General features: G+C 39.9%; 1 protein-coding gene across 4 annotated transcripts in view; it reads right to left on the bottom strand.

Annotated features, from left to right (window-relative positions):
* The window catches only part of GRAP2 (GRB2 related adaptor protein 2), a 110,840-nt gene that overhangs the window by 21,301 nt on the left and 75,324 nt on the right, over positions 1 to 14,215 (bottom strand). Inside the window, exon 1 of one of the 4 annotated variants that reach the window (XM_061450777.1) lies at positions 608 to 708. The exons of the other annotated variants lie outside the window; for them this stretch is intronic. Within the exon in view, the coding sequence (XP_061306761.1) occupies positions 608 to 666 (59 nt within the window). The 5' untranslated portion in view covers positions 667 to 708. Of the gene's footprint in view, positions 1 to 607; positions 709 to 14,215 lie in introns of those variants that run through there. 4 annotated transcript variants of the gene reach the window in all.

Below are 14,215 nucleotides of genomic sequence, written 5' to 3' on the forward strand. Positions count from 1 at the left end.
TTCAGCACTGTTGCTTTTGTCTATCCTGCCATCCAGAGCAATGCATAGCATTCAGGCTAACCCTCTGCATGCAGACAAAATTAACTCTTAGGAATTGGATTCACAGAACAAACAAACTTTCAGGACTTTCTAACCAACAACAGTTTGTAAGAAATGCTCCAGACTAGGATGGTGCTTAATCTCCCTGAAGAACCTGGGTCATCTTCCAAACATGACAGAGCTGTGCAGCACCATGGGAAGCCTGTGCAACAGCGGTCCCAAAAAGAGTAGCATGATACTGCGCAGTATTGTGAGAATAGAAAATCACAAATCTTTTCTGTGCTGGAAGGGTTGGTGTGGAGGACTAGGGTGGGGGGAAGCACCTCCTTCTGTTTGCCCACCTCCTCCCTTAGTTTCCAGCTGGTCAGATTTGGCTGAGGCACAGCGATTTGTCCTTCAAAAGCACTGCCCTGTTGTTTCAGGTAATGAACAAGATGGCACTGGGTTCTCATGCTCTTCCTCTACCATACAGTACTTTATCTGTCCTTTCAACACCCCTTTTGCTCCTTAATACCTTTCCCACACAGCTCCCCCCCTCTCAAGTCTCAGAGCCACACTCACTCCATACCTTGTAGCTGCTCTCCTTTCCTCTGGCACTTTGGTAGAAAGCAGAAGGTGCGTTAACATCCAAGGGAAGGAAGAGAAGGAGAGCTCAACCTCTATCAGGCTCCTCCCTGCAGTGACACTGTGCCACATCAGTAATGCGTCCATGTGTGTGGACGAAGACAGGCAGGAGTGGGCATGGGGACAGAGGGAGAGGCATAGAATAGTGTATCTCACAGGACAGAGTGGGGTATGAACAATTATCAGTCTCTAATGTTGGAAATATTTGGTACACTGCATATTTAAAATGGTGTCAGTTCAAAAGGACCTGCCCTTGCTGCTGCTTCAGCCCAGGCTTGTTTAACAGCTGAATAAAGGAGGGTACTGTCCCACAAAAAGTGCAAGTTCTACCCAAATAAGGAAAACAGAAAAGAGCACAGATCTGTTAAATGAGTTAATTGAGAAACCATAATAAGTCCGTTGAAAAGCATATCTTGAGGAACAAGTGGCTGAAGACATAAAAACACATAATAAAATTATTTTCAAAGACAACAGAAGCAGGAAGACTGCCAGAGTGTCTGTAAGGCTGACAGATGATTGAGATGTAAAAAAGAGTGCTCAAAGAAGATAAGGGTGAAGCACGAAAGCTAAATTAATTCTCTGCATCTATGTATCTTCTGTGAGGACGTAAGGAGGTCCCCCACTTGGGTATTCCTGGCAGAGAAGAGCCAGGAGAACTGTCTCAAGCTGAAGAACTGGAAGACAAGATTTAAGGACAAACCAGTAAACAAACATGAGTATATCCAAGGGTTCAATATTTTAGAAATCTTGACTGAAATCTAAACTGAACATGAAATAATAAAGGTTGAGCAATTAAACTGTGGCATACAAGGAAAGACCTAACACTGTCTCGGCACTAGCAAAAAAAGCAGCAAATGCAGTGCCATTTTGAGGGGATGCAGGGTGCAGAACATCTAACTTCTGCATGTCTAAAACTGCTAGAAACAACTATAAATAAAAGAATTACTGGCCATAAGAGAGAAATAACATAGCAATTGCCCCTCGGATAGCTTTTGTAGAAGGAAGCCATAATGCACAAATCTGGTTGAGTCATTTGAAGGAGCTGAGCATGTGGATATAGGTGATCACTTGATATAAAACATGCATTTCTAAATCATTTGTGATAAAATATCTCACCGAAGACTCTTAAAAAACCTCCTAAGCAAAAACCTCTAAGAATAAGAGAGAAGGTCCTATAGAGGATTAACAACCAATTAAAAGTTAGGAAACAACTTGAATGAGCTGTTAAACATATTTCATAATGACTTGGGAAAAATGAAATGACAAAACCTACTGATGAGAGAAAAAGTCATGGTAATAAAAATTAAAACTGCTCAGAGACTTGCAGGTGGTTTTCAAAATACTGTTGAAATGCAAGATGAATCTCAGTGCTGATGACTGCTAAGTAATGGACATGGGAATAAACAACAACTATATGAACACAGCAGTGAAATTAAAATTAGCAATTCCCACTCAGGAAAGATACCTCTGAGTTGCTGTGGATAGTTCCATCAAAGCATCAGCTCAGTGGAAGAGTAAAAGGCAGGTTTGGAAATGTCAGGAAAGCGGTAGAGAACAAAACAGAAAGCAACATCATGTCACTGTACAAATCCCTGGGGCGTCTGACTACTTGTATCTTGAAGTCAACAGCTAGTTCTCATCCCTCCATCTCAAAAACAGGGAATGTAATATTAGAAACAGCAGAAAGAAAGTAGTTAAGGATGACCAAAGAATGGGAAATTCCTGAACAAAGAACAAATTAAACAGACTAAGATGCTTCACCCTAGGGAAAAAAAAAAAAATGTTGAGGGGGTAAATGGAAAATCAATGAGAATAGAAAATAATGAAAATCATGGAAAAGGCAAACAGGAAATTTTTATCCATTGCTTCTCATAACATAAGCACTAAAAGCTCATTCTCAAGAGTGTCAGGATTAAGGAGGCCCTAGCGGAAAAAGCTTCACTTTGTACTTGCCTTGTTCTAACCCTCCTTTCCCAAACTGGTGTTGCTGGGCACAGCATCATTGACTATGTGGAACTGTAACCTGTAACCTGACACAATTCATCCTTTCCTAGGAAACACAGTACTTCACAGAAATCACCACAATGTGCTAGTCTAAAACAATTGGTCCAGCAGCAGTCAGTGGCAGTGCTCCCTGTGCCCATTACCCTTTGCTGAGGCAATAATCTCCCTAGAACACCTGTTAGTTAAAACAGGCTGTAAATTATGAAGCCCTCAAACCAGTGATGGGTAGAAACAATGAGAATTCCCTCTAAAAAGAGGATAATCCCCAATATATTTTGCTGAAAAAAATATACAGGTGTACAGAGCAGGGAAGTATAAGAAGAGGTATAAGCAGCTAGCCCTTGTCATGTTGCGAGAAGTTTTACATGTGGCTGTCACTGTACACTTCAAGAATATAAACTTCTGTACAGGCAGGTGGGACAGCAATCCTCACAAGCTTTTTGTTTTTAAGCTATGTTCATCCTCATGCTTTGTGAATGGCCTGACACATTACATTACATTACACATTAGAATGACCTATTTTCTCTTTTTCTACCATGATGTGATCTAATGGGCCCCCCAGCTAGAGCGCTGCTCTAAGCTGTCACTAATGCTTGCTGCCTGACAATGTCACAAAACACTGTCTGACTCCTGCTATGTATCCAGAACTATTCCATGGTAATATTAAATCGATTTAATGTTGAGCCATAAAAGACATGGCCTTCTATACCTTACACAAAAACACTCAATAATGGCAAGCTCCAACAATGAGAATGGATAGGAAATAGGATAGGAAATAAGTCTTTTCTTTCTTCTATATACTCCTGTCACAGGTATGGTAGCATGTTAACTTCCTCATGATGTGGAATACATGTGTCACAGCGTGTTGAAAAATATTAAGAGACATCCAGGTATCTCAACCATAATTAATGGAAACAAACCTTATGGGAAGGGCATTAGACTCCATGCTTCCATGTTTTAGCCAATCTCTATTAGACAACTGGATAAAGCCCAACCCAGGCAGACAGGTTATCCCACATCTACCGGCTGCGTAAGTCTTATGTCACCATCTACTACTGGCACAATCTGGACGGGATAGTTGAACCATGGCTGTGATAGAGTCTGGGAAACCCTGGAATAAAAAAGCTTGATGCAGATAAACTTATACCTGCTTTGACACTTAGGTGACTGACCCCCAATAGTTGTCTCTGCAAACATCTCTGCAAACTGCCTAATACCATGTCTGAAAAAATTTTTAACAATTTCTTGCTGGGTTGGAATTTTCAAGAGAAAATACTTTTTCCAAGGCATTTTATTCCCTTCAGTTTCTATCTGGGAAGTATGGGAGCAGCCAGAAAGAAAACAAAAGGGAAAAGCAAAAATGGCAAGAAAAGGAAAAGGAAAAGAAAAAGGAAAAGGAAAAAGGTTTTTTTCCAATCAAATATACAAATCAAATATTTATCCTGCTCTGAATTGTTTGGGTTGAAAACATATGAAAGATTAAGTGGCTATGTTTCATTTGTCCTCAAATTAAACTACTTCCCTGTGTTTTTAATTAGTTTGCCTCCAGAACGTATCATTGGCAACAAGGGAAACAGAAGTCAAAGTGCAGAAACAAAGGAAATTTCAGTTGTTATGTTTTGTTGTAAGTAATAATTCAGCATCTGTGGATTCAGAAGCATCAGGGCTATAAATCCACATACAGCTGAATATTATGAATGGAAGCTGTCTGGTCTTTCCTGATCTCCCATCTATTCATGTTCCCACATTCAGACAAGCTCCATATACAGCAATTCATCCTTTCTTGCCACTTTGCTTTCTCCAAACAGCTGCTCAGGCTGTCCACAGTGACAGGTCATTAGTGGGCAGTTATTTCTTTCAGGACTGAGTGCACAGGAGTGGCAGTGCTATAAAAGCTTCTCTGCAGAGCTCCATGAACTGATCTGGGCAGAGCTCTGTCCCAGTTTACTATGCTTCCTGTTAGCAAAGAAAGCTGTTATCTTGAAAGCTCTACACCTTGTTGCTCACCTGCAGCAGTCCTGTTTGGTTATGTCCTAGGATTTTCAAGCAGCTCTGTCAACAGCATTAGCTGCAAAGCTGTTGCTATTCCAGTGCTGGTCTTGTCACCATCACCTTCATAAACCACATTCAGTTTAGCTAGTACGACTACAGCCTACTGTGCTTGCACATGTGGTATAGTTTATTCAGCCAAAGGTGTGAAGTCATTTCCCTTACAGGAATAAGCTTTAACTGTAAGAGTAGTGTTCTAATTCTACAGTTGTATATGCACTAGGAGAACATACAACTGCCTGGTACCATCAATGTAGCACCATTCAGTACAAGGAGATGTGGCTTTAATCCTGAACAACAATGCTAATTTGCTATTTATTTGATTCACGTAACCTTTCACATCATTCTGCTAATTCATCTTCGAAGATACCCCCTACCATTTCAGCTGATAATCATCTCTGTACTTCTCAGATATTTTTCTTTGGGAATATATTGCTATGATCCTCTAGTTTCCTATTCTAAAAAAGTACTGGCAAACTCAATGATATTTAATATTTCCTTCAAAGCCTTACAAACCTGCCAGCTTTCCCTTTTATGTTCCCCACCCCATAACTCGTGATTATTGAATTATTAGTGTCTCACTAGCAGTTTTTTGTACCTAATCAGTTAGGTTCTCTACCTCCTGCTTTGTAGGGTGATTACACTGAGCCGTGCTTGTGACATCCCAGATTATCATCTTGACAGCCATTACAAGATCGCAAGTACTGAACCGTCAGAGAGCTGACTGGATTTGCAGAGGAGGAAGGAACAGATTACAATGGAGAAAGGGAAGGTTTGACTTCTTTTCCTTTACTGCTAAACAATTCTCCTGAATTTCCATAGATTCCCTTTAACTGCTGCATTGCTGCCTAAAAGTCCAGACAGAAGCTACCTTACAGCTTCTGTGTTGCCAGCTGCTCTGAGGACACATAGCCAAAGCATGTCTGTATTGTGCAGTGCTTTGTGTCACAAGGTTTTCAACTTAGACCCACAAACTGCTTCTTAAGGGTTGGCAGATGAGACCAAAGAATATCCAAGTCACTGTCAAGGAACAGCACCACACAGCAGTTTGTGCCTTTGCTGTGAAATCTGGATGAATTTGCAAGCCAAAGAAGGTTGGAGACCACAGGAAAAGGTGAACAGAATACGCTCCTCATAACAGCACTTTCTCAAAGCTTGTCGTACATTTATCTTGCCTAAGAGCTAAAAAGGATCAGCTACTCAGGGCAAGAAATCACGTATCCCACATCTCGACCTCTGCTCTGGAGCCTTCCCCAAGCAGGACTAATTTCTGGTCACCCTCAGCACTGAGATAGATCTAAAACACCTTTCTCCTTATTGCTCTCTTGGGAGCCAATACTACATCTTTCAGAGACTCCTAAGAAATAATCAGTTGATCTTCACCATCATCTATACCACAAACTGTTCCAAATAAACCAGCAGCAAATTTGGCAAATCTGCCTTTATAAGACATTGGGCTAATTCTTCTCTACAGTGTTCAAATAAACAGGTGAAGACAGAGAGAGAAGTGCTGCTACTGGCAGAGAAAGGAGCCTCTTCCCTGTCTTTACAATTTATTAGCATCCCTTCTGAACACTAACAGGTAGTAAAATAAGTCCTAGAGGCTATTGGAATGGGACCTTGTGCAGCCTTGAAAGTTGAACATATAAAATTCAGGAGTCAGACATCTCAGCCACTATAATGATAGCTAATTTTGTCATCACATTATTAGAATTTGAACTGTAGATAAGCTAAGCAGGGGCTGCATGCCTATCAAGCCAAAAACAACATGGGCTGCATGAGCTGCTGATTTTTGTCTTTGCTGCATGGAAGAGGGAGGGAAGGAAGCAAAAGAAAGACAAAAAATACTCCTCTTCAGTGATTTGAATTCAGTGCTAGAGTGTTTAACAAAACATTCCTTTCCAGGATTTAAATTCTCCCTTTGATGAGCACCTACTGACTATATTTGAAGCTAGAGAAAAGTAATCTCATTCTTTATTTCTTCCCCCTCCCTGTGCTGCACCCCTCTAAACATGCCTGATTAAGCCAGACAGATGATGCGCCCCTGATCTGACCTGATCAGGGCTCTGGAGCTGCCAAAGTGAACCTGCTGTCTCTCTATCAGACAGAGCAATAAGGGGTCAGTAATACAGCTCCATTAACTGCTTCCCACAGAATGAATTTTCTCTGACTGCTCCTAAAGAGCAGACACTTGAGGAATGCCGCCTGATGGGAAGTTGCTTTGAACAGTCTCTTTTGGCACAATTGTCGAGCAGCTCCTTCTCAAGCCCTCCAGACAAACAACTAAAACATGAAAAATGTAGCCACTTCCTTCTATGCTACTTTTTAAAACATCTCTTACCTATCTACCTAACTGCTCTCAATTTTTCTCATCTTTTCGTGGTAAGCCTCAGCACTGCCTGATATGTGTTGCTGATATGCAAGTGTGTGGTTATCAGAATAACAATCCTTTTTCCTCTGTGAATGTGCATTATGTATGCAAGGGATCTGCTTTTCTGTACAGGTGGAGTTTGTCCTTTTTGGGTTCACAGAACTTAGGGTCGTGACAGACTGTTATATGTACCATATCAATATATAAATATACCAAGTGTGTTTAGCATATTGGCACTAATAGGAGGTTCATTGGAGATTAACTGGATATAGATCAGAACAAGTGTAAGAATGTACACCTCTGGAATTTATGCATGTGTCCATATATCTGCTCTGATGCAGATATAGCTATGATCTTTGGCCCCTGAGAAGATCTACTCTTAGTGAAAGACTGCAGTTGAGAGGAACCAAGGGGGTGTCAGATGATGTTTGTACTCTCTGAAATCCTACAACTACTCACCATAAAACTGGTCTTCATTATAATTACAAGAACCTTCAACACCTTTCTGAACCACACCAGCTGTGAACAGCTCCAGGGAACCATTCTGCTAGCAGCAAGTTGGATGGAGAACTGTAATTCTCAATTACACAAAAGACAGGGATGTGGTGTAATATTTCAGACACATTTCCTATCAGGAAGGACTTTCCAGAAGTCACTTCCAAAGCAAAGAAGTCAAACAGAATTAAGAATCTGGTGCTGTGAGACTTGATTAAAAACAACTGAATAACCACAGACAATAAAACCCACTTACAATTACATCCAGATACCCACATACAAGGAAAGCACTTTGGAGTATCTAAATATGTGTAAGAATACTCTAAATTCATTATCTCCAGCTTTGACTGCCAGAGAGAGATTTCCAGAAAAACCTATGGTATCCAACTGTTCTGTAAATCTGCGCTCTTGTACTGTAACTAAGAGCTCAGCAATTCTGCTGTTCATACAGGTCTGCATATGAATACACACTGCATGTGAACGTGAATTCATTACATTAAGACATTAATCCAATCTGGTAAAACCAGTTTTTAATCTATATTGGACACTACTTACAGCAATACATTTCAGTGGGATATGTGAACAAGACGTTAAGAAAATCTGCTAGTATATTCTTCTGGGTACATAATACCATGTTTCAAATCAGCTACTGCATGTTTCTTTATTTGGGCCAGCTGACAAAATTTTCTGTAAAATGGGAAGAAGAGCAAGATCAGTGACGAAACTACTATTTTTCTTGGGTTTTTTTTTTTGTGTGTCGGATTAATCCTGGCAGCACAGATAATTGTGCAAAATCTGTAGTACTAAATTTACATCGTGTGCCAGCAGATGTGATTTTGCGCAAAAGTAGGACTACAGTTAGCTTGGTAAGAAAAGGTAGTGTTTCTTTGTCCTTTTAACCATAAATCTATATTTGCATCTATCGCATCTGTACAAGTTGGGATGTTTACCGAAACACCTGCCTCATTTCTTTTCCCTTACATATTTTTCCTCTCCTTTTGTGCTTTTATGGAATAATGAAATATAGAAGTCTAGTTCAACTTATGTTTAGATATGATAATCTACACACAAACATAGGAAATCTGATAATTAGGTTCTCAGAGCCCTCTTATCCTGCACATGTTATACATAATTTCAGCTCACGGACATCTTTGTTCTGAGAAGATCTGATACACTTCATACACAAAGCTTCACATTTAAGTAAGGACAGCGAAACTGAAATGCTGCTAGTGGCATCTGCCATGTGGTATAATGAGCAGTGCTGTGGTATCTTCGTTGCATAATGTCACCAGTTGCATATTTAACTTCTGAGCCTCTGTGTTGTATTAACTATGTTTTTTCTGCTTAATGGATCTTCAGGCTCAACTTCCATTTAAACATGAACCGCTTACACAAGGCCTAAGTGCTACAAAACAGCTTTTCCATAAATTAAAGTCAGCCCATGTCCATCTTCATTTGGGAATGCTTCGGAAAGGGTTTTAAAAGCAATCGATTACAATAATTCATACATTTAAAGATGAAACTCTAACAGTCAATCCAACTTTTCTTCTCATTATAAGGTAAATGTGAATGCCAGCTTGTTACTGTTCCTGGGGTTTGTCTCTGCACAGCAATTGTACCATTTTAAGTAGAAGTGTGGCACATATTTCATGTTTGCCTGTGCATTTTTTAGTTCATTTGGATTTCGATACCTTTGAAATTAAAGTGCAGCAGCAGCTCCTGAACGATTTAACATGTACGCAGTCTAACTCTGAAGTAGGAACAACTCTTTCTTATCTTCATCCAAAATTGAGTTATATCACATTGGAATAGTTTCTCATCATCTGGAATAAAAATACCCAGGTCAAACCCTCATGTAGGAATACTTGTTACTGAACTAATGTGCAGGCTCAGACTTAATTAAACACATAGAATTCCCTGCATATAGATTGGACCTGGCATCCTACATTTCCCATTCCTACAGTGTGGGCACCTTCGTGGCAATGAGGCTAACTGAAACCTCACTGCATGACCCTTGTACACACTGTTAAAAAAAATTATGGTCCCACTCCTTCAATGAGCAAGTGATCAATTGCTGCTCTGCAGCAGGGAACTGCACAGCCTTCAGACTATTCAATAGATTGCATGTGGCAAAAAGGGAGCACTGCGCAAAAGGTGTGAATGAGTCATTCGACATTTCAGGTTGACTGAAGTCATTCTGCTACATTTATTTCTAATCTTGATGTGTTATCCACATTTGCATGTTAAGCAGGATGGGAAGAGAGAGATTTAAATTATTTGCTACAATACACACTCGGAAAACAGCAGATTCTGCATGTGTGTGAATGTGGGATTACACGCATGACTGGCTGAATGCAGCATCATGTGAAGTGCTTTTTCTACCATCATACAGGAACAGGCATTCTGCATACAATCCTGAACACATCTGAGCAAAAGTATGTTTGAATATGTATGTGTCTAGGGATCTGATTATAAATGAAAGATGCTCATTTGCAGTAAGCCTGAATGGAGGAACAGGGGTCCCACAAGCATACTTCAAGTGATGTGTGTGTTGCATTTTCTTTGGCAAATACAAATTCAAACAGCTGTGAATGAGCTGGTCTGTGTACAACTGGAGGGTAGGTATGTGTGTCGTGTGCATGTGGGTGGCAAGGAGCACCCATGAGCATGAGCAGGTAGGTGTCAGTCAAACATCATTAGCAGTGAACCACCTACTAAAAGACTGACATAGAAAGAATACATGGCAAACTCTCAAAGTATGATCTGGCCTAACACTATGCTTCATCACTTCTGGTCATACTTCCAGTTTAAAGCTCAAATTTGCAGAGTGGTTGATTTCTTATGGTTCACTCTGAAGTGTGTTTGATCCATTCCTATTTAGCAACCTTAAGTGTTAAGCCATTTCAAAGTACATGCTCACCTCAGAGGCTTAGAAGCCTCAGTTCAAGAACATGGGTTTGAAACTCTAGACAAAGACACTGACTTCACTCTCTTAAGAGCAAATAGCTAGTAGACAAAGATCTCAGTGAAATGCTTCAGAGGAAATATTTTCCAGAAATGAAGAGACAAATTAAAGATACTTCATGACATACTCAAGGTTATGTCACAAGGACACAATGCTTTAAACTGAAGATGGAGCATCTCCCTGTGATTACAGAATCAGTGGGCCACAAATGAACCACTTCTTGAGAAGATGGAGTACAGTTGGGTGCAGCAAACTCAGCTCTGGTATCTCGCCTCAAGATAAAACCAGTTAAGTTTGGTTTTGCACAGAGCTAACAATGTATCTCCATCCAGAGGAAGAGACTCTCAGCATGTCGCATAGGTAAAGGGCACTGCCAAGGTCTTCATTATTATTTTTATTTCTCTGGTGATGCCCAAATTACTTTCCCCTTTTAATTATTAAGATTTGCTTAGTGCACAAAGCACTGCAGATACTCCCCTCTATTCTGGAAGTTACCGGTACCATACTCAATTAAACTTGGTGAGGGAATATAGGACGGATGTTGTCTCTCTCAGTTTGGTAATTTTACTCAGTGCCACAGTTTGCATACAAACCACTGAATGGTTTGTACTTGAATGTACTTGAATCTCCACGTAAAATTGCTTCAATGAAGACAAAAGTGCACATTCATGACATCCATATTCACAGAATCATAGAATGGTTTGGGCTGGAAAGGACCTTAAGATCATCTAGTTTAAACCTCCCTGCCATGGGCAGGAACACCTCACACTAAATTCTCATCCCCTGAGAATTTGCTTTGGTCCCAACAGCTCACTTAAATTGAGAGTACAATCATTCTACCTTTACTTTGTTCTCAGGCTGAGAAATGGGTGTGTAGATATTTAAAGAAGCCAGCTGTTGCTTTCACAGCTGTTCCTACAGTTATGTTCCACAATATATTGCGCTGATGACAGTGTCATCATATAAAAATCATCCAATGAAAAACAGTTGAAAGCAAAAAAAAAAAAAAACCACACCACCGCCCTCCCAGTAAACTGGTATCATATTGACAGTCTGTTGGATTGGTTATTGTGTTTCTGTTACATCTGTTTTCCTTACCTTTTCACTGTCTTTCCTATTCATAAGGCAAACTACTTGAAGCAAACAGTATTCTCCCATATGGTGCAACTTCACAAAACCCAATGGGTCAGAGCCGTTAACAGAATCATACAACAATTAGGTTAAAAGGGATCTTTGGAGATCATCCACTTCAAGTCCTTGCTCATGGCAGGGTTAACTGAAATGATACAAGATGAGGATGTAACCTGATTTTTCTACAGTGACTACTCTAATGGAATGCCAGCCTCATTCAGGCAATGATATAAATTATGTGCATGTCTAGATCAAAGAGATATGAAAAATCATTTAGGTAGAAGATCTGCATTAAATGATTTCAGATTTCCTTTCAATATACATTCATAAGATATTGACTTCAGTGCTACACGCCAATTATATGGCTGCATATTATCAAAACACACACTAAAATGAGGCTAGCATTACAATCATCTGCTGACTTCTGCATGCTTAATACTCTCATTATGTAACTTTAAAAAAGGATTATTCGTAGATAAAATTCATAAAATAAGGCAAAAGAGGAAAGTAAGAGAAAATTCCAGAGTGGAAAAAAAAAAACACCAAAACCCATGGCTAAGCATTTTGGAAAACACTGTATGTGAAGTACCTAATACAGCCTGCAGGAAGGTGCTTCTCTTCTACGTACCTTAGGAAGTCTGCAGAAGAAGATTCTGAGAGCTGCAAAGTGTTGAAACCATGCAGCGCTCATCCTTCAAGATGCATCATGAATGTGGCAAGGGCTCTGCAGAGAGAAACCTGCCAGTGGCAAGAATAACTTGTCAAAAGACTTAAACAAGGCCCGTGCACTGTGACAAGATTTAACCCTTCAAAACAGGGATTAGTGTATTTTTCTTCCATGATCAGTAGGATTAATTTTATCCAAACTAAATGCATCTAAAAAACCCCTCAAAGCTGCAATTCTGCTTACATATGAAAAAAAAATAACCCTATGATGCTCACTGCACTTCCATTTTCTATTCCATTCTCCATCAGTTTCTTCTACTCACATCTTTTTTACTTGCTATCAGAGCTAAGGAACTGCAGTGTTCAGTTTCATTACTACTGCATATCTTGCTATATCTAACTACAGTAGACTGTCCCTTTTGTCTTGAAGATGAGTCTTGCTTTTTTAGTTTTGTTTTACAAAAATAGTTGTATTTAATAAAGTGATAGTCTTCCTAAAATAAAATATCCCCAAAGCATTCACTGAATTTTGGGATACTGTTTAATTTGCTGCTCTGTCTGAAAGTAGTAGGATTTTGATCATCTCTGCAGGTCAAGAGAAATGTGTTCAGCCCTTTCAAAGCTCAAGTCAATTAGGCATATTGAGATTGCATAGCAGAAGTTGATGCATTCAAAACCACCCCCTTAGAAATGTCATGCTAGGATTGTTTAGACTGAACAGAAGAACTACATTTCAAAAGAACATCCTGCTCAAAAGCTAAAACCCATTTCAAACAGACAAACAAACAATGACAACAAAAAAGTAAAACTAAGTATACCAAACAGAAAACTGTTCAAAAGTACAGTAACTCATTAAGAAAATAACCACTCTTTAACCCATGGGATTCCCAATGTATTTGACAAATCATGGATTAAATTCAAACTCACTCTGTATATCTGGTATCCTGATAGCCTTCATGTAGCAGTGCTTGGCAGGGGCCACACACTGCTGTAGTTTCTCCCTGTGTTTCTCCCAAATAAAGGATTACAGCCAGTCCTATGGCTCCCCTTTCTAAAACTATGCAGCACTTTAATTAAGAAGCCCTATTATGAACTCTTTTCTTTTTGCCACTGTCTCACTGAGAAAAACACTTCTCTGGACACCTCTGGTATGGGTTGGGTGAGCTGGTAAACCTGGATGTTAAAATATGATGACTGTGTCCTTTGACCCCACCTTTACCCTAGAGACTACCTCCAGTTTGGCTGCTGCTTTTCCTGACTGTGTATCTCTCCCTTCACCTAACAATGAAATCCATCCTCCAGTGCTTTTCAGCAGTGCACAGCAGGTTAGGAGCAGAAGCAACAACTGCCCAATTAAAATCAATATGTCAGATGTTCAGAAGGCAAAATGTAATCTGCCTGGGCTATCAGGGCAAATGCCTTTAGACTTATGCAATTAGCTGAAGGATAATTGATGACCACAAGCAATCAACCTACAGTTGTGGTTCTCATGTGCAAGAAGTGTGCTAGGGCATATCATTCAGCATTGACTCGGATAATAAGACTTGATTCTCTCTGATACACCTATCCCATCACCTGTTTCCTTAGATGTCTCTTCTAAATTACCGAAGAAATTATATACTGCTTAGAGCGCTCAAAGCAGTGGCTACAAGTGTGCTACCATTCCTAGTGTCTCTGTTAGTTATGGTATACAAAGCATGGTAAAAGCTCTTCGGGTAGCTATGGAGAGGAAAGTAATCCTTCAGTTGTGAGTGGTACCCCTGATGATTTATTACAGTGAGACAGTAATAACACAGGCAAAAGCAGGTGTGGGAAACCTTGAGGCACTACCAAAGAGATAGAAATTGAGCCAGAAAAAAACCCACTCTTCT

Source organism: Pezoporus flaviventris, unplaced genomic scaffold, assembly GCF_033815535.1.
Source record: "Pezoporus flaviventris isolate CSIRO_AGI_PZ_B2104156 unplaced genomic scaffold, CSIRO_AGI_Pfla_v1 ptg000011l, whole genome shotgun sequence".
NCBI classification, from domain to species: Eukaryota; Metazoa; Chordata; class Aves; order Psittaciformes; family Psittacidae; genus Pezoporus; species Pezoporus flaviventris.